The 21,195-nt window shown below is 43.5% G+C and overlaps 1 protein-coding gene across 1 annotated transcript; it reads left to right on the top strand.

The window, feature by feature from the left end:
• Positions 1-1,447: 1,447 nt before the first annotated feature.
• OTOP1 (otopetrin 1) lies at positions 1,448-20,464 on the top strand. Its single transcript, XM_033161206.1, has 6 exons — positions 1,448-1,705; positions 11,509-11,645; positions 13,442-13,500; positions 16,299-16,429; positions 17,608-18,554; positions 20,187-20,464. Exons 1-6 carry the CDS (start codon positions 1,531-1,533, stop codon positions 20,355-20,357), a joined length of 1,620 nt encoding a protein of 539 aa, XP_033017097.1. The 5' UTR covers positions 1,448-1,530; the 3' UTR covers positions 20,358-20,464.
• Positions 20,465-21,195: the final 731 nt, after the last annotated feature.

Genomic DNA, 21,195 nt, shown 5'->3' with positions numbered 1-21,195 from the left:
CTTTTCTCCTCCTGAAGATATCCCGCAAGGCAGTGGAGGTTTAGGACCAGAGATTTTCTTCTCCTGGGTGCGCTACCTTCCCAGGTTGGTGAGCCCCAACTGCCCCTCACTTCCCTCTGCAGCAGGTGCAGAAACCACCTTCTTGACCGTTAGTTGCACCCGCTCTGGGTCTCCTCCACTTAATCTGCTGGAGCCTAAACAAAATAAAATAAAAAATTCCTTCCAGTAGCCCCTTAGAGACCAACTAAGTTTGTTCTTGGTATGAGCTTGAGTTTAGGAAAGGTTGTTCTAAATCTGCCATGAAGATGTTGGCATACTGTGGTCGTGCCATGCGGGTGCCCATTGCTGTGCCGCTGATTTGAAGGAACAGATCCTCACCTGGAGCCTGTTTTCACATGCCAGAGTTTGAGACCCACCGGCTCCCCTCACCTGGTTTAGCCGGCCAGTCAAGCCGCTCCTGGGGTGTGGCTACCGTCGCTTGCTGACAGGTTCTAGGAGCCACAGGTGAGAGCTGAGTGCAGGGTGGACAAACTGCCCCAGCGCCCCCCATACACCCAAACACACAGTAACACAGACACCGGCTTCTTGCCCCGAGTTGGGTATCTGGGGTCGTTTCCCATCCTCCACAAAGCAAAGGCTCCTGAGGCGGGAGATGCCCTTCGTTTCCCGCGCGCGCTCTGCCTTCGGAAGCGTCGCCCTCGTCGCAGATTCCCGTCCAGCTAGTCACGGTCAGGATGCCCCGCGGCGCTGCTCTCATCCGGCCTCATGCCAAGCCGAGGGGGGCAGCAGCAGGCGGGGAACTGCCCGGGGCTCGAGCCGCCAGCCCGAAAGCCGGCCGCGTCGGCCGCCCCACCCAGTGACATCAGGACCCCGGAGCCCGACGGCGACGCCGAGGCATAAAGGCTCCTCAGTCGCGAGAGCGGGGACTCAGGTGAAGAGGCCGCTGAGGGTCGACGCGAGGCAGCCGCCGCCGAGAGGAACGGAGCCGGTTGACTTGAGGGAAAGTAGCAGAGGGTCTCTCCAAGCGCTTCCAGCCCACCGAGAGCAACCCCGGCCAGCGGAAGAAGGGGCGCGCAGAGTCAAGAAGGGCAGCTGGTCCGCCGAGGACGAGGAAGTTGGCGAAACTCCGACGGCCATTCCTACGCCTGGGAGCCTTGACAGGTGGCGAGGCATTCCCCTCAGCGACCCGACCCCGTCGTCGTCGTCGTCCTCGTCGGGCAGCCTCGACTCTGCTTCGTCCGCCTCAGCCCGGCAGACATGGCCGTCGAAGGGCAGGAGGGCAGCCTCGGCAGATCCCCCGCGAAGGGCAAGAAGAAGAGCGGCGCCAAGAAAAGCGCCCGCGCCGAGGAGGACGGCTGGGAGCTGGAGCAGGCGGCCGAGGACCCTCCGCCCTCGCCCGAGGGGACCAAAGGCGGCGGCGGCGGCGGTGGCCGCGGGCGCTTGGCTCTGCTGCGGAAAACGCCGGAGAAGAACGCCGAGATCCTGAGCAGCCAGTACGGCTTGCACCTCTTCCTGGCGGGGCTGCTGCTGATGTTCGCGTGGGCCGTGCACGCCAAGGGCTTCTCCCAGAGCGCCGTCCTCTCGTACCTCATCACCCTCATGCTCCTGCAGATCCTCTGGATGGCCTGGTACATCTGCCGCCGCTACGCGCACAAGAGGCTCATCCAGGACAAGGACACGCACGCCGGAGCGCGCTGGCTCAAGTGTGAGTGGGGCGCCCCGGAGCGGGGTGGGGTGGCGGAGGCCGGAGGAGGGGCGCGGAGGAGGCCGAGGTGGCGCCGCGAGGCCGGCCGCTGGGCCCAGCAGCACGTGGGAGCCCGGCGCGCCCCGGAGGATCCCTCGGTCGGGCACGAGGCACGTTGGCCCGGTCCTCGCCTCGCGCGGACGGGAGGCTCCATCTCCAGTCGAAGGAGTTTCTGGCAGCCCGCGCGCAAGCCGCTATTTGCCTGTCCCGCTATTTGCTGTGGCGTTTGCGCGCGCTCCGGAGTTCGCGGAGAATTCACTGCGCGCTCTTTCAGTTGAAGTCTGCGGGCCTTTAAAGCGGTACTTCGCCGGCTTCTAGCCAAGGGGGCCAACAGGATTTTCTCTGCCCCATATACTGTGGGCAGGCCGGCTGCTCTGCGGCACCGCCGAAAGAGATGCTATTTGCATGCGCTTTGTGTCACATGCAAACTTGGAAATTCTTTTGCAGGTGGGGTGGTGGGGTGCCCCGAAATAAATCAGGGATCGCACACAAGTAATACAGAGTTTCAACAGGTGAAGTTTTCCCTGTAATTGTCGTTCCATACTACAAAAGGCTTACTCTAAGCATATTTGAAGCACATCCCCCCCCCCCCCCGAATTCTGGACAATGTAGTTTGCTAAAGGTTGCTTGGATTTGTAACTCTGTGAGGGATAAACTACAGCGCCCAGAACTGTTTGAGGGGGGAAATATGTTGCAAATGTTCTTTAAAGGCATGGTGTGCATGCAGCATCTGTTTAATACCTGCCTGAAGGCTGCCACATAGCTGTAAAGGGCACAAGTGCCCGGCTCTTCTCCAATGCCAACCCTAAACCATACAAAGAACAACTTTCATGAGTTGCAAATGAGTCATGTTACTGTAGGTCTTTCAGCTGTTGAACTTAAGCTGGAAATACTACATTCAGTGCACGACCAGGTGTGGTGTTTCAGATGGAGGGGATTAAAAGTGATTTAAGATTTACAACAGTTTTGCTCAGATGATCATGCTTGGGTAAATTCAAATTTTAATTAGTTAAAAATCATGCAGTGTATTCATTTGGATGTATGGTTGGATGGTCATCTGCCATGGATGCTTTAGCTGAGATTCCTGCATCGCAGGGGGTTGGACTAGATGACCCTTGGTGTCCATTCCAACTCTATGAATCTATGATTTGTTGTGGTTATTTCTTAGTACCTCATAATAAGTACTGTCCCCCTTATTTTTCCTTTTTTAGCAAAAGAGATTTGAAATCCCCACTCAGCCTTGAAACTCATGTGGTGCCCTTGGTCAGGTCACTGTCCCTTAACCTAACCTACTCAAAGGCTTGTTGTGAGGATAAAATGGAAAGGGGGGGGGGGGCGCGAGAGAACACGTATGCCGCCTTGAGCATTTTGAACAACAACAACAAAATCCCATTTAAGTGTTTATACCAGCAGTATTCCTGACACACACACAAACCAGAACCCCCAGATCCTCCCATGGATGGGAAAACAACTAATAACCCCTCCCTGCAAATTGCTGCTACAATTAACTTACCCCCCCACCACTGCATTTTCTTAGAAAAACTCCCAACTAAACAATAGATTGGACAACTAAACTCCAACTGTGAAGTATGCAATGAACAGTATTACTCAAACATGTGTTGTTGTTTAAAACTGTCATTTTCCTCTCAATGTCTCTCCACCCCCACTTTAATTAAATTTCTGTTTTTGTTTAAAACAGCCAGCTTTTTCAGTGTTTGTCCCCTCTTGTTGTCTTCAAACACCCTTCTTCTTTTCAGCTGTCTCAGTATAGCTCTCAAATATTCCATAGTACCTTCACACAATGTATTTCATTCCTGATCCTATGGTCTTCAACATGGAGTTCCAGATTCAATGTAGCAATTTTAAATATATATTTTATTAGCGAGTAAACAGCCACATAAGTACAACTTTTCCAATGAACTTAACCTTCTCTAACTAAACATGCTGACACAGGCACACTGGGTTCCAGCCCACATTTGGGTGCCTGGTGCATCACACACATGATGTCACATGGTGCGCCACAGCATGCACATGGCGTCATATGGCACAATGGGCCCCGTTGGACCCTCCCGTGACTGTGACGAGTCCTGTCGGGCCTTTTGAAGGGTGCAATGGACCCTATCAGGCCTTGGCACACCGTGTGACGCCATGCATGTGCCACGTTGGGTCACCCAGCTGGGCACCCACAGTGAAAATTTTGTGAGTGCCTCGGTCCCCCAGAGATGGTGCTATTAATCTTAAAGATACTGTAGTGGGGTGTGTGCACAAAGGGGCTGCAGAAAAGGAGAGGAGAAGGCATGGAAATGGGACTGATCTCTGTGTAAGGGAGAGTTAAGATAGAGGAGGAAAGGGCGGTGGTGACAATGTGGAAACAAAGGTGGTTGCATGGAAGGAGGGAGTGGGAGGCTTGGGAAAGGGGTGAAGATGAAAGCAGGGTCAAGAAAGGTTCTGTAGGGCAGGAGAGGATGGTGGCTGGGTGTAGTGAAAAGGGTGCTTAGTTGTTGCAAAGTGTGGGAGGAGAATGATGCAGGAAGTTACCATGGGGGTGGCTTGGGTGCAAATAACACCCAGAACTATCATCATGGGATCCTCCATCAGTACCCCAGAGACTGCTTCATCCAGCCTGGTCAGGGATTCTGCTGGGCGACAGGGTGGTCAGTAGATCAGCAGCTTCCCCAATCTGTCTCTCTGGCCCAACACCAGGTGCAGACCCTTTTAAATCCATCCCAATGTTAAAGGTTTCCTGCTCTCATGGACAACAGCAACACCCCCTTAAAACCCCAACCCCCCCATTCTAGGCTGGCGCAGTACTGAGAACCCAGTTGGGCACAGTGGGTGCAGTCACTCCCCCAAATCTCTGTAAAGCAGGCCAGATCAGCCCATTCATCTGCAGTCAAGTCGTGGGTGCTCATAGTCTTACTATGGACTGATCTGACATTTTGCAACAGCACCACCAGACCAGAGGGCTCAGTCGATTTGCTACCAGTGACTTTGAGATGAGTTGGTGGGCTGGAATAAGGAACAGGGACTAAACATGTGTCGGGAAGTAGATGGTAAATCCCCCAACACCTGTCTCCCCCTGCCTCTCACTGTGGGGGAACCCTACCAAACCAAACTTCCCCTCCTCCAGGCTCTTAGCCTGGGTGAGGGTCAGAGGCCGGTCTCCCACAGTACATGGCCTACAGTTCTATAATTGACTGACAATGTGGGGCACCCATGCCCCGGTGGGACAACCCAAAGGGTAAAATCCCATGGTGTTGCTCCTTTGGGGGGGGGAGCATGCAGCTGAGCCTGTTGTTATAGTAAGGTAGGCCCTGGAACACAATCCAGTTGTGTTTCCTATGCCAGCAATCAAGCAATATCCCACACTACAATCAAATCAACACAAACACTCTTAGCTGCAGGCAGATATCAGCCAGGTCAAAAAAATTGATGCAGAAAAACACACACTTCCTGTCTGGGAAGGCAGACCAGGCAAAGGCCAGGATGGTGCACAACCAGCCATTCTCTGTAGGTTTGCCGCTTCCAGTGTATGAATGCCTGGACTGCATAGCAAGTATATAATGCATGCATAGCATGTATTAGCATGAATCGTGCCTAAGCCTCTTTGCAAAGTTTACACATTTTGTATTTGTCGTATGGGGGAGGGGACTCACACCCATCCCTCCTTATTGTTTAGTAGTAGTATTTGTAGAACATAATTTATAGAGAGTACCTGATCTTAGTGAAGAGAGGGAGGGAACTATGGATATCCCAAGGACTAGAAAACAATGCTAAAGCAAGATAAAGAAGAGGGTGAAATAAAGCTCTTTAGGACCCCAGGGCAGGATACCTGTAACCCGATGTAGAAACAAATCAGTCATCAAATATTTCATGTCACTCATTGGCTAAAAACCACTGAGAGGTGAATGAACACTTTCCTTCATAACTTTCCTTCTAGGAGAGTTAAAAAAATAAAGAAAACTCAAGAGTCCTTGCATGCATTGGTCTTGGTGCAATTGCCACAGTTTCATCTTGTGCATGTTTATTCTGAACTAGATATGCAGCCCATATCCAGTGGAACATAAGTCAGCACCACTGATTTAAACAGTATTTACTTTCAAGTATGTATGGATAGGACTGCAGCCTTATTCCACAAATGTATGCATAGAACTGTACGCTTGCAGCCTAGTTCTAATCGAGTTAACATTGAGTTCAGCATCAACTCAAAGTAAATCAGTAATTATGCACAGGATTGCAGAACAGCAGAATATTCTATGTTCCAGTCATATTAGGATTGCTTTAAACTGGAAAAAATACAGGCTTGGAAAGAGCATTTGAGTATATATCAAATTTGCAGTGCAGTCTACGCATGAAAAGTAAGTTCCAAGGGTTATTATGTCCTGTGTTTGCTAATTTGTATAGCAAATATTTGTACTGGTTTACTTACTGTAATGAACTACTTACTGTATATATACAGTAAGTAAATTACACACACACACACATGATATATATTACAGATATTTAATTATTAGGTCAGGATGTTGGAAAGATAGGAATTTTGCAGAACTAGGCACATAAGTGCCTGAAAAGAGATACAGGTTGCTCTCTGTCTTGATCACAGGAAGGCCCATCCAGTTCAATTTGTCAACATATTTTTAAAAAGCATTTCTCTTTCTCCATGACAGCTTGAATCATATTTATTGTTGAGTAAATGTGTTTAGGTCAAGATGAACTAGCACATTCCTATCTTATGTCTGCTCAAATATACATCCTATTGAATTCAGTGGGTCTTACTCCCAGGAAAGTGAGGTGAGGACTGTGTAGCCCATGTCCTTAACCCCAGGAAGCACCCACTTTATCTTTCAAAAAAAATTGTGAGAGTTATAAAAGTAAAATAAGGAAATCCATTGCAAAACATAGCAGAAAGAAAGCAAAGGCTTCCTGAGGAAGGTTATTCTTGCTGCGGTGTAAAATGTAATAGAATAAGCCAGCAGAAATAAATATCTGGGGGTAAACCATAATTAGGATCTCCCATGACAGTCAGTTGCTCCTTGGGGCTACTTTGAAGATCAGCACTGGGGAAGGGGTTAACCCTTTCCTCCTATGCAGTACTCGGAAGCTGCTATTAGCCTGGGGAGGGCGGGGGGGGGGGGGCTGGAGAGGTACAGGTACAGGAAGTTGAGCAGGCCAAACAAGTTTTACTTAACAGTATTTCTTCCTTTAGCACGGAATGACAGGTTTCTGGCGATGCACAGATGTGTGCTAATACTTACATAAGCAAGTCCTAATTTCTTCTAAGGCATTGACTCATACACAAAGAAGCTATAAACTAATGGCTGAAAATCAAAAGGTGATATGGGAAAGTTATTCCTGTTTCAAAACTTATGCCTTTTTAAAATTTCTTACTGCAGTTGCTAACAATATAATGCTGGGTGCCCAAAATGGTACAGCCATGTGTTTATAGTCCCCAGAAAAATACAACTACAGTGGACGCTCTGTGTGGGAGGCACATTCGCTGCGTCTGCGCACGTGCGTGACACAATTCGGCGCTTCTGTGCATGCGCAAAGCACCGAAACCCGGAAGTAACCCGTTCCGTTACTTCCGGTTTCAGCTCGGTGCGCAACCCGAAATTGTGCAACCTGAAGCGGCCGTAACCCGAGGCATGCCTGTACTGTATACGAACCCTTAGGCATCTTATTTCATTCAGTGAGTGTGTAGCCAATGGAGTGTAAGTGAGCAGAGGGTTTAAGTAGGATTGGAGAGACCCAGATTCAAGTCCCCACATGGTCATGTTGCTTGCTGGGGTGATGCTGAGACACGTCCTCACCTACCTCACAGAGCTGCAGGGACAAAAGGGTGTATGGTACAGCATCTTGAGTTCCTTGGAGGAAAGGTAGTAAACAAATAATAAAATGGATTGTTATCCTAATGCAGGGAGAGGAAAGAGTCCCCATTGTTAGAGACCCCCTGTCCTTGCAGAAAAATAGTGGCAGCAGTTTGGACTATCCACCCCTCTCTCCTAGCCAATGGCTGGCCAGGCTAGGGGATTTGGATGGCTGAGGAGAAACCAGCTGAGATCAAACCTCACAATCTCTAGCTCCAAGACTGAGTTTGGCTGGAAGTGCTCAGCCAGTCTCCAGGGCTCATATCTTCCAAATGTAGTCTGATTCTCCTCAGTAGATTTGGTGTGGAGTAAGAGTGAGGATGACCAACCCCAGTGATTGCAGGGGCTGGACTGCCTTAAGCTCTAGGGCAAGTCTGCCCATATTCTTTCCCCGAGCCTACATTTAGCTCCATGATTTCAGGAGTAAAGATGGCGTGAAATATCTCGCTTCCACTTCACTGAGATCCAAAGCAACCCTTCTTATTTACCTTGACCTCTGCTGGATGGGAGTAGAAATAATTCTTTCACTCCCCAACCCCGGAGGTCAAGGTAAGGGGTGCTGAATGTGTCTGTTGAGTACAAAGGGGAGCTCTGCTTCTGGATGGTCTGGCTGGAGGTTAACACAGGATGTTGCATTCCTTTGCACCCATTCAAGCCAATCCTCTGTTTGATGTTCAGGGAGCACAAATTGGCTGTCAATTTAACTAATCCTAAAGTGTCTGTAGTGAATGTGTGGCAAAGGCGGACACCGGTCCTAGCTGTTACGGTTAAAGGAGTGTTTAGCCAAGGCATATATTATTATCTTACTGTTATTTATGAAATGTCTATACCACCTTTCATTTGAGGATCACAGGGCAGTTTACAATATGACGTGGATTGTGGGATTTTCACAGCAATTAGCTGGAGGAATACCTTGCCTTTGTTTTCAAGTTCTAAGAGTGGGGTGGGGGGGTTGCTTGTTGGAAGTTTATGTTTGGAGTCTTGAGACCGAGCGCCTATAAGAACTTTTTGGCATTGACAAGTGTTAGCAATCTGCCCTTCCTGTATTTGTTCGCTGTTCCTTTTATAACTAGATGTCTCCCTGCTGGTGCTTAACATTTTAATCTGTTTTAGTAGTTTTAGAATTTTGGTAATTTTAATCTGTTTTAGTATTCAAACTTTTGCTCTCATAATTTTTTTCTTTTTTTTCTTGTTTTATCTTTTTGCAAACTGTTTTGTAAAAAAAAACACCTTAATCAAGCAGTGTAGAAATTTTATGAAATTAATTAATTAAATACATAATAATGTTGGAGTACCATGGTTGAGTATAGAGTTTGTGTGATCTATTGAGATGGAAATATGCAGGGAAGATGAGAAGTGGGGAACTGTTTTTTTGTGGGGGGGTAGGGCTCCATTGAGGTCAATGGGTGGGATTTTTTTGTTTCTGCCACCTCTTAAATTGGCATAATGTTGTGTCAAAGGCAAAATCACTATTGGGAGGCATATAGGATGTGATGTTTGTTTGTTTGTTTCTCACCCCTGTTTTGGGCTCTCCATCAGCAGAGTTGTGCTGGTGGTACAGAGGTGTATTTCTGGCACAACAAGTCTTTCCCCACATCCTAAAATTCCCCAGTGCAAGTACAAGTCCTGATTAATATATTTATAATGCATGTTTGCTGATAAGTAAATTTCACTGTGTTTATTGTAGTTTACTTGAATTTCTAGCTCTCCTGAGCCTAAGAGACTGGAGCGATTGATAAGTTTTAAAAAATAGAGTAATAAACCAGCGGTTCCAAACCTCCCCCCCCCCTGGTGGCCCAAAAGTCCAAATTTACATAGTATGGTGACCCATTGATTTATTATCACATTAATTTTGGACCTTAGTACTTTCCCAGTTTCATGCATTTTAATGGCAAGTTTGCCTATTTTATAATCATTACTTGATGCACCCAAGCAAAAAATTACCTAACACCAACGAGCACCTTGTGGCAAATGGTGACTGTATCTCCCACCAGCTGCCAGAGGGCAGTTCCCAAGTGCTGAACTGGAAAGTTTGAGCCTTTCCAATGTTTGAATGCTAGTACTAATAATACAATATTACAATAAGCCAACAAAACAAAAGCTGTAAGAGGTATTTGTCATACCAGTTGATGATTGCAAGCAAAAATTATTTTGAGTTTAAAGGCAAGTTTGCAGGTGTTTGGCATGTGACCACAAAAGCGCACAAGTTTTGGGGCCCGGAAGGGTGCGGAATGGGGGGCAGGGTGGAGCAGGGGCGGAAGCAGAAGGGGGCAGGCTTAAGCACACCCCACCAAGTTGCACAGTGCCTTGGAACGCAACCCCTGCGCAAAGGGGGAGTTGCCTGTGTACATAAGCAACCACAACCCACTTGCACAGGCTTTGCAACCCACCTGCAGGCTAAGAAATGCTGCTCTAAGTAACAATAGCAGAATTAAGGCCACTCCCTACACACAGTGCCACTACCCATTAATGGTTCAGAGTTTAATGAGGCAGCAGGAAATGGAGTTTACTTATTTATTTTAAAAAATTGTATGCTGCTGTAGCATTAAAAAAATCAAAGCAGTTTATAGCAATAAAAACATAAAACCATACAATAAAACCACAAGTCATAAAATGTTAAAAACACAGGGTCCACAAGTGTGAGAGGTTTATTTCTTTACATTTTCACTATCTTCACATTAATTTTCCTATTGGTGTTTTTCTTTTTCTTTTTTGATCCCCCCCCTTTTTGAATATGCAATACCAAATTACAACAACAACAAAATGCAAACATACATAACGAATATACCAACAAATATAAGGCAAAACATACAGGAGCGAAAAAGAAGGAGAAAAACAAGAAAAGAAAAAACAAGCCCACACCTAAAAACAAAAAAAAAATACCTGTACATATACTTACACACACACACACACACACATATACATACATACATACACATATTGACTTCCTTCCTCTATTTTGAGACCTCAGAATTTTTATTCCTTCTTAATTGTTGTGACTGATATAAATTACCTCTACACCATTAGAACTCCTTTTCAATTTCATTAACCCTGCAAAGCTCCATTCATTGCATACTGGTGTTTTTTCATATATTATTTAACACAATCCCACTCTTTTGCTAATTTTTGGTCCGGTTGTCCCCTTAAGAATGCTGTAAATATAATTCACGAAGTTTAATTTGCCATTCTTTTATTGATGGGATTTCCTCCCCCCCCCCCTTTCCAATTTTTTGCTATGAGCATCCTGGCGGCTGTTGTCGCATAGAGGAATACTTTCCTTTGATTGCCAGGAATATCTTTTGTAATTATTCCTAAAAGGAATGCCTCTGGTTTTTTACTAAAATATATTTTAAACATCTTTTTAATTTCTTCATATATTTCGTCCCAAAATTGTTTAATAAGTCGACATTCCCACCACATGTGATACATAGTTCCTATTTCTATCTTGCATCTCCAACAGGTGTTTGATTTTGATTTGTAAATTTTTGCCAATTTTACTGGGGTTAAGTACCATTGGTACATCATTTCCATCAAATTTTCTCTGATTGTATAACATGCCGTAAATTTAATATCACATTTCCATAATTTCTCCCATTGATCCAGCCGAATTGTGTAACCTATATCACATGCCCATTTTATCATAACTTTTTACTTCTTCATCCTTTAACTCCCATTCTAATAATAAATTATATATTTTAGATATATTCTTTTTCAAATTTTGTAATAGTACTTTTTGCAATTTTGATACTTCTTTTTCAAATCCTATTATTATTTTGTCCTGATTGAATATTTGGGCCCAAATCGCCTATTAGTGTTTTTCTTCTTATTTGTTGTCTGTAGCATACAAAGATGTTGCCCTCATAATGAAATTTTGTTCTATTTTTAATTTTCTTTCAGGTGCAATTACTTTGTTTGCAGCGATTACTTTAATTATGGACTCTTTCAAAATTGGATACTTTGTTGGATATTCAGATTGCTTATCAGTCACGGAAGGTATTTTTCCTGCCACGCATGCAGTACATACACTGCTGCAGGTAAAACCATTTGGGTTTTGATTATTCCTATCTGTGTGCTTGTGTTTTTCAGATAGTGCAGCACAGTCCCAAAACAAAGCAAAAACCCCCACCGCCTTCGAGTCTTGTTCAATATTCACCATGTGACAAACAGCAAAAGCCAGGCGAGAGCTATTAAGAATTAGGAAGCGGCAGGCAGAGGAAGCTGGAAGCTCCTGTGTCCTTGTTTGTTTGACCACGATTCCCTCCAGTTCCCTCTGTTTGATTCTAGGGAGGTTTCAGAATTTTCCGCAATCAGAATCTGGCTTAAACATGGTTACTTTTCAACGTGATAAATGCAACAGGCTCTCAGGTTCATGGGGCTGCCATTTTAAATGGAATATGTTTGGTTATCAGTGCCTCTTGTGCAAGCAAATCAACATTATACAATGTAGGGTGGGTACGTGGACAGAAATCTCCCGCACTTACAAATGTACACATAAAAATGCAATAATGGATTGAACATACACGCTGAATGTTAGCTATGTCTCAAATGTTGCCTCAGATGAAAACTGTTATAAATCTCTTTAATTAAAGCCATGTAATTATGCTGCATTAATCTTCTTTCTAAATGGGGGACAATTTAATAACTATTTTGCCACCACTGCCTAAGACATTGTCTCATTGGCTCAGTTGACTGGCCCTTCTAATCTTCTCTTCCTTCAAAGGACATAAGTCCCTTTCAAACAGCACAAAGACAGCTGTGAAATACTAGCCTGTCAGGGAAATTTATTTATTTTTGAATGAAATTTATGGTGAAAGGTCATCTACTATATTTTCCTAGTTCTAGGCACTTGCTAGCTTGACAGTGACTAGTAAATTTGCATTCAAAACGTTTTACACATGCAGAAACCTTTAATTTGACAAAGTAATATTCAGCAGTGAAGCGGAAAATGGCAAGTGGCCAGATTTCCCAACAAATAGAGTAGGGTAATGGTCTCCTGCTTCAGACAGAGAGCCAGTTTGTTTCTTGCCCTTCTGTATATGCAGTTTGTGGAGAGCAACACAAATATCCTTTCCTTCTGCAGTCAACCTTGAAGCAGAGAGGTAACCCAAGCCCCTCCGTATATACTGTAGAGCTGCACAGAGGAAGGGGGGGGGCAGAGATACAACCATATATAATTGCCACATAATACACCTCTTGCGAATACTGCAACATCACAGTCAAGGGCATGATCTAAGAACCTGAAGCAAGGAGAATAACACTCCTATTACTGGTTTGGGTCTGGAACAGCTAAACTAAACAAAGACTTCCAGTCTTCCCCCAAACCCCTTTTGTGACTCTAATGTTTCCCATGGCCCTTTAGTCTCAGTCTTTTGTTGCTTGTTTTTCTCAGCCTTAACATGATCAAACAAAATAAATTACAGAGCACACATCTGGTTATACAGCATATATAACCAGAACACTCAGGAGGTAACCTAAAATGTATGCATCCTTGTACTTGACCCTCAGTTTGGTACTGTCTATTTGAAGTGGCTAGGAGGAGTAGAATTGATTAAAAAAAACATTGTCTTTATATAGCAAAGAATTTGAATAATGTGACCCAACTCACATGTTGACAAGAATGTGTGAGCAGTTCGTCTGCATAGGGCTTAAGTAAAATGTCCTGTCATTGGGTTAGCTGCAGTGAGCTGCTTTACACCCAAGTAAATTTGGATTCTTGTGATCTCTTGCACATTTTTCTTTGGTGTTCATCCCTGGCATATCTTATTTGTTCATAGCAAATATAGTACCACTTTTCCAAATGACTCAATTATTTTTTCATATATGTTTTCAGGTGTACTTCTTGTGGTGCCATGCAAAGGATATTATCCAATCCTTCAAAATGTTGGAGAGGTAAAATGAATATAATGTTCTTTATATTTTTAACCTGGGAAATATCAGTGAGAAACTACTGGTACTGAAAATGTTTATATTAATGTTTAGAAAATAATAGTTTACATCTCTGTTTTGATTTTTTTAAAAATAAAATTACAGCATCCTCAGTTGGAAGGACCCCCAGAAACCTATTATTTGTATGCCAGCAGTTGCCCATTCTCATTTCCTGAAGTGGTCCTTCCAAGGGAGACAGAAGCTGCTGCTTCATGTCTCCCTTGGTCCCCTGAAGAACTTGCCTTGATTCTGTTGCACCGTGATTGCGTTTCTGTTCTTTGTTTCTCTTGTTCTTTTTCTTTTTAAAAACATCCCTTACTCCAAATAAAGCTTTGTTGTAATTCATGCTGCCTCATGCAGGAAGCCTTACTATAACACTCTTCTGCACTGGTGCTCTCAATTCCCAGCTATGAGGATGTTCGCCACTCTGTGGGCACTTCTAAATGTCATGGAGTATCACTGTAAGCAAGAAAGTGTTCAAGCACTTAGGAGGACAACACAGAAATAGGTTGTAGCGGTGTGTGCTTGCTGCACAAATTATAGTTATACACCACTGGGCAGTTCTAAATTTTCCTTTTAAAAACTGTGCTATTTACAACTCTATGAGGGGTCAGAATGTTCTCTAATTCTGGTGACAGATGGAAACTGTTGTAGTAATTTCCTTCTCCCCTAGAAATTATGGAGGCCATTTGTCCTTCCAATAATTGCAATTGGTATGAGGTTCCGGGGAAGAGTGGTGCATTTCAGAATGTTGAGCACTTCTCCAAAGCTCACAGGATACCTTTTCAGACAGCAGCACTTCAGCTCAGGCTGAAAGGCAGAATCTCAGGCCCTAATAGTGCGATCTGGTGTGCTTTTGTCTACCAGTATTCTTCTGAATAGTTGTTACAAACTCACAGGCCTTCTGCCGTCTTCTTCTAATCACCAGCATAGCAATGCTAAGGGTAAGCATTCCTTCCCACCTATGAAATACCAAAATCCCTTCTTATTATCTCAACAAAGGGTTATATTTATTTCTCTGGCGTAATACTGAACCCTGTCCTTTAACTGCCATCTGTGAGCAGGCATGCTGACATCTCTGAAAACTAGTATTGAAGTGTGAGTTAGTATATTTCCTGCTCCATCTGTCCTCAAAGACTTGAACAGGTTATATAACATTTTAATTTTGGTTGGGTGGGTGGAGATGTACCATGTAGAGGGCAGGCTTCCTCAAACTCGGCTCTCCAGATGTTTTTGGCCTACAGCTCCCATGGTGCCTAACTAGCAGGACCAGTGGTCAAGGATGATGGGAATTGTAGTCTCAAAACATCTGGAGGGCCGAGTTTGAGGAAGCCTGATGTAGAGAATGGCATGCTTTGATTGGAGACACAGTAAACAAGGATTAGTGACGGGATCTCTCTCCCAACTCTCTTTGATAGTTCCCCTGCCCCCCCGAATGAGGACTACAAAAAACTCTCTCCTTGGATAGTTACTGTATATTACAAAGTTATTTCAGCTTCATACCAGTTAATTGTCATAGCTGCTCTCATGAGTCCTGGGAATTGTAGTTTGCTGATGAGAACCATGCAAAGTAGGCTTGGTGTAATCAAGAAATGGGGCTGCACCACTGGCCCCACTTGTTATGTCCTGCAACTTCTTCATCCCAACCCCATTGTCCATGCATTAGGCATGAATGTTTGTGGAGAATAAGTCAACACACCTAGACCTTTATGTACTCTAGAACCTGTGTGGTCAGAGTTAGAGAATGCATGGAAACCTATATGTACAAAGATCTATGTACATAGAACCTCCCACTGTAAACGTCTGGGTGTAATGCATGAACACCAGAGGCAGAATAGATGGTATTGTTATTTGTTATTATTTGTTAAATTTGTATACTGCCTTTCATCCGTAGATCTCAGGGCAGTTCACAGCATAAAAATACAAGTTAAAAACACAAAACACATGTTACTACCCCTTGATTGCATGGAGCCTTTTTGAATGATTAAACTGTGAAGGAGGCAGCACAGAACTAGAATTCCCTGAGAAAAGGGAATGCCTGATAAACTTGTTTAAGCTTATAGTGTAGTCTGCCTGTAATACAAAGTGGCTGATATCCACTGAGCTTGAACATAGCTTTAAATGGTTAAAAGTCCTAAGGGTCTTCTTCTGTGTTAGCTTGAAGGCCAGATTCTGTAAGGCCAGGAGCCCAAGACCCTCCAGATGAGTAGTATTAACTATCTATTATATTTATGGTCATAATTATTTATCTCCCAAATTTCAGAATACAAAGCTTCCAACGTGGCTCTCAAAACGTAAAAACGGTAATACCTAGGCCTACAAATTTGTGGCCACCACTGAGAAAGCTCTGCTGCTGGTGCTCACCAGTGCGATCCTTCCAAATGGAGAGCTAGAGAGGGGGTCGGAAGTCCTGGGTACACTCATGTGGGCACAGCTAGTCCTTCAAATAACATTTTCCTTAAGTCATTACTTTAAAACCAGCACCTTAAACTGAATTGGTGTAATGAGCACATTGTTAAATTCTCACAGGCCACCTATATGCAACTTTTAGTGATGTGCAAATCTGTAATAGGTGGACAGGTATAATTTGAAGGCATACTATTTTCTATGTTACATCATGTTAACAGGAAAAGATTGGTGAAACACATAGGCTGTAGTGTTCTTTATTTGTTCACCAATAATAAATACTGGAAAATAAAATACTTCACTGATATGTTTTATACACTGTTGTCAATAACTTATTTGCTTTATTTATTTTCTAGGTTTGGAGTGATCCATTCTGTATTTACAAATTTGCTTTTGTGGACAAATGGTGTGTTAACAGAATCAAAGCATCAACTTAATGAACACAAGGAAAGGTTAATCACTCTTGGATTTGGAAACATAACAATAGGTAAGATAATTTTTTTGCTGTCCTGTATTTTAATTATCTAGAGACCAAGAATAATAGAAAGGGGGCAAAATATAGACCTTTGCAAGTTTTGCTTGTGCCTTTACTCTGGGCTTGAATTCTTCAGTTTGCCATGACTGTTCCACTTGTGGTTATGATCATCTAGCCCCTAATTTCTCTTCTTTACATTGGCTGCCCCTCCCCCAATTCTGTTTTAAAGTCTTGTAGTTTGTGTCCTTTAGTGGGTTTCTGTAGCACCACCTCAGTTTCTTGTGCATCAATGACACTGTTATCCATAGTATCAGGTGTTCCCTGTCATCTGTAATATAGTCTCCCTCCCCCCCAGGATTGAGTTTAAAGCTCTCCTGGTCAGGTTTGCGAGACTCTTAGCAAACATGTTCTTCTCAGTTGCTGTGAGGTGCAACCCATCTCTTGCCAGAAGTCCTTCCTCAAGGAAGAAAAGACCATGGTCCAAGAAACCAAACCTTTCCTGATGATACCACCTGCACAGCCAGTGGCTTGCTTCCAGTATTTCACTGTCTCTTCCTGGGTCAAAGCCTTTAACAGGAATGAGCGATAACCCCCCCCCCCCCACACACACACCTGTACTGCACCCATCATGTTTAAAACATGTAACCATTCAAATTTCAATACTGGTTCAAAAAATGTGCTTATGTGTCTCTCACTGAACTCAGTGAGCTTAATCATGGCTTGATTAAGCTCACTGAGAGCCAGTGTGGTGTAGTGGTTAAGAGCGGTGGACTCGTAATCTGGGGAACCGGATTCGCGTCTCTGCTCCTCCACATGCAGCTGCTGGGTGACCTTGGGCTAGTCACACTTCTCTGAAGTCTCTCAGCCCCACTCACCTCACAGAGTGTTTGTTGTGGGGGAGGAAGGGTAAGGAGAATGTGAGCCGCTTTCAGACTCCTTCGGGTAGTGAAAAGCGGGATATCAAATCCAAACTCTTCTTCTTCTTGATCTTTGCCATTTTTGTGTTCTGTCTTTATAAACTTTGCATTTGCTTTATCTAAGTAGCTGTCACTTTTGTAAAGCTATTCCCTTTTGGACAGCTACTTTAGGCACCAAACTCCCTTTGGCTGATATTTCACAATTTGTTTAGGTAAAATTAGTATTTATAATGTGATGCCATCTCATGTCTTGGTCTCACTCTTTCTTTTTAGAATTGGATGATCATGAGCCACCGTGTAATTGTACCACAACAACCCTCTGCTCCATATTTTCCCAAGGAATATATTACCTGTACCCCTTCAACATTGAGTATCACATTATGGCATCCACAATGCTCTATGTGCTATGGAAGAATATTGGACGCAAAGTTGAACACCTTAACCAACACAAGATAACATTCAAGTTTCAAGGGAAAACATTGGGTGCCATTTTAGGACTGATTGTGTTCACCACAACAATAGCAATTGTTGTTGTCTATTTGTTTCAGATTGGGCGTTCAAAAATAAAGAGTGAAATAGCACTTATTATGTTTTATTTGTATAGTATTGCAGTACTGACAATAATGTGTGCAGCTGGGATAGTTGCTCTTCTGATTTACCGACTTGAAGAAAAATCATTGGATGTTTCCAAAAACCCAGCTAGGAAACTTGATGCAGATTTACTGGTTGGAGCTGCCTCAGGATCCTGGCTCCTGTCTTGGGGTTCCATCCTTGCAATTATTTGTGCTGATTCTCACCCTGCATATACATGGTATAATCTGCCCTTTTCCATACTTGTTATATTTGAGAAATATATTCAGAACCTCTTTATAATTGAATCCATACACCGTGAGCATGAAAAGGTTAATGATGACATTAAAACAATTCGTATACTAACTGTGTCCAATGGAAATACTCTTACACCTGCACCTTCTTACAAAGAAATATATAATGGAATGTATGACATTCAAAATGGAGACTCACCATACATGTTTAATGGACATAATAGTCTGCCTGAGAGCAGTGGAAGTGATGCTCTACATGAAGACACAAGTCAAGGCAACACCCCAGTTACTCCCTCCACATCTGAGTTCTCACTTTATAGCAAAAATTCTTCTATCAACAACAAAAGAAACATCCTGAAGAACATTGCTGCATTTTTGTTCCTATGTAATCTTTCGGTAAGTTATTATGCAAAAATAATGGCAATTATTTCAGTGTTGCCAACTGACTAGAAACAAACGGAAGCTAGTTTAGCAGCGGTTTGATCTGTAGAGATGACCAAAGAGGTGAACCTAGTCACCAAGTGCTATCGAAAGCCCAGCCGCAGAGACCAGTTGAAGCACTGCTAACCTTGTCTCCCACTGCGCGCCTATTTTCCTTGAAAACACCAATCAAACCAAGTCGAGCAAATTATATAAAGTTTAATCCCTGTGGAAGCGGAAGGCTTTGTTGAAAAATGTATTGATTAGCTCACCGATAAATCATATTGAAATGGGATGTGATGTGCTCAAGCACAGGTTACACATTTCACTTCAGTGCCAAACGCAAATGAAGAAGTCACATTGAAATTTTTGGAAGCCTTTTCCTTGATTACATACATTGGATTTATATAATTTTTTCAACTGGGCTTTAATGTAATATGTGGTTTTAATCAGTGGTAATAAAATACAGGAAGTCTGAAAGCAACTTATGGTGCTCAGTGCAAGCGGTGCTGCTTTTTGCAGTGACCAGGACCACTCAGTATCTCCAAGCAGCTTCAGAGGAACAGTTGGGAACTTATGTTAACCTGCCCTATCCTGATTCTCCTTTCTCGCACTTGGCATCATATGTGGGCAGCCTTGCAGAGTTGGGTCACTTTGGGATTTGCCCTATGGCCAAAAGTGGTTCCCACCCTGGTTTATAGGATCCAGCATTAGGGAATGGCTAGTCTCATACCAGCACTAGATTAGATCAGCTCATGTGCCAGTGCTTACTCCAGAATCAATGTGTAAACTGCTATATGAAAGGGAAAGTCACAACTGAAAACTGAAAGGGAAAAGTAAAAACTGATCATCATGACAGCATGTTCATAGCATATTTTTCTTTTAATGAAAAAGCATTATGGATCCTCAGGCTTCCAACTGAAGAAACTGTTTTGGGATTGGCCTGATAATTCTTGAGAAGTGGTCTGAGTCGGGGTCTGACATTTTGGGAGAGGAGTTTGGTGTGGTTATGGTCATATCCACACCAGTATCCCTTGCTGTGGTTTGCAGCTCTTCAGTTTGCCCTTGGCTATCTCCTTGAGTATACTGGTGCTATGTGACTCCTAGCAGGTATCACTTCTGAATCATTTACCTACCAAGTTTTTCTAGCTGTACTCCTGGCTGAAGTGAGGTCATGTAAAAGGAGCCTCAGAGTTGGTATTGCATAAACTAGCTCCACAGCACAGGCAGAAAGTAAATCAAACAGTTATGAAGAATCCTCCCTGGGTATATTGGAGGTGGGGTACATTTTACCCTGGAGCCGAACACTGAATAATGATTACCTCTTTCCCTTTAGTCATGTGAAATCTTGAGCAGATCCAAATTGCTCCAGTTTTAAAAAGCAAAATGAGAGGAAGCTAGGCAGCATTACTTTGAGGCAAAAGTCCTTGGCACAGGGCAACCAGAATTCTATGAGCATATCAGTTTAATCAAAAGTAAAAAAAATGTGAAATTCTACAGCTGAAATTTGAGTCAGATTTTGAATGAATAATCTTGAAATTTGTTTCCTGTATAACGTCACGGGGATGTTAACATTTATATTTATTTTCCTTTCATTCTTACTCATAGCTTTGGATTCCACCAGCTTTTGGCTGCCGCCCTGAGTATGACAATGGACTGGAAGAAATGATTTTTGGATTTGAACCTTGGATCACTGTGGTTAACCTTGCAATGCCCTTTTCCATTTTCTATCGGATGCACTCAGCTGCTTCCCTTTTTGAGGTCATTTGCAAAACATGAATTTCATTAAAAAAAAAGAAAACAGTGAAGGATGGATGGATGACTAAAGAACATGAATGCAGCAGCCAATGTTTGGCCAAAGTAGAGCGTGCAGTTTGAATGAAGAAGATAATAATATACAGACAATTGACAAGTGCCATAATTTGAAGAGCAAAAAAGAGGACACATTTGCTGACTGCTACTTTTAACCATGGATCACTATGAGGACTCTACCCATGAAAAAGAGGATATAGGGCAGCAACCCACGGTGGAACTCCTCATACCTCATCAGTCCCTCCTGCCACAACAATCTAGGCAAGCATTTAATACATTGTCTCTACTCTCGTATGGCGAAGTCAATGAAAATAAGACTGAACCTTTCCCTGGCTATTTTTCTCCCCTGTTAGAAAATAAAACACATTACCAACTCAATGTATATAGACATGAGTTCTTAGAGATTTGTAATCATCATCATCATCATCTAGCCATGGACATAGCCGGGGGGGGGGCCAGCTGCCTCCCAAATCAAGTAAATAAATAAAAATACTTAACTAAAAGTAGAAATAGTAGAAAGATTTTGACAGATTTTTCTGAGCACTTGGGGTCAAAAGAAAGTAATTTAAAACAACTGTTGTTGAGACATTTCATTTTGAATCTGCTAGACAGAGCCAGACAGAGGATGCTGACATGGGGGTGTCCTCCCCCCCACAACATAAATCCTGGCTACTCCCATGAATCTAGCCACATTTAATCACATTTAAGTTTTGCTGGTTGCAATGGAGGGAGAGCGTGTGCACCAGTGGGACTAGGAAAATGTCTGGATCGGTTGAGCAGACAATTAATTTAATGTTTGAAAAAT

The sequence above is a fragment of the Lacerta agilis genome, chromosome 9 (assembly GCF_009819535.1).
Source record: "Lacerta agilis isolate rLacAgi1 chromosome 9, rLacAgi1.pri, whole genome shotgun sequence".
In the NCBI taxonomy this organism is placed as follows: Eukaryota; Metazoa; Chordata; class Lepidosauria; order Squamata; family Lacertidae; genus Lacerta; species Lacerta agilis.
Note: the sequence above shows the minus strand (reverse complement) of the source record. Positions and strands in the feature narration are given on the sequence as shown.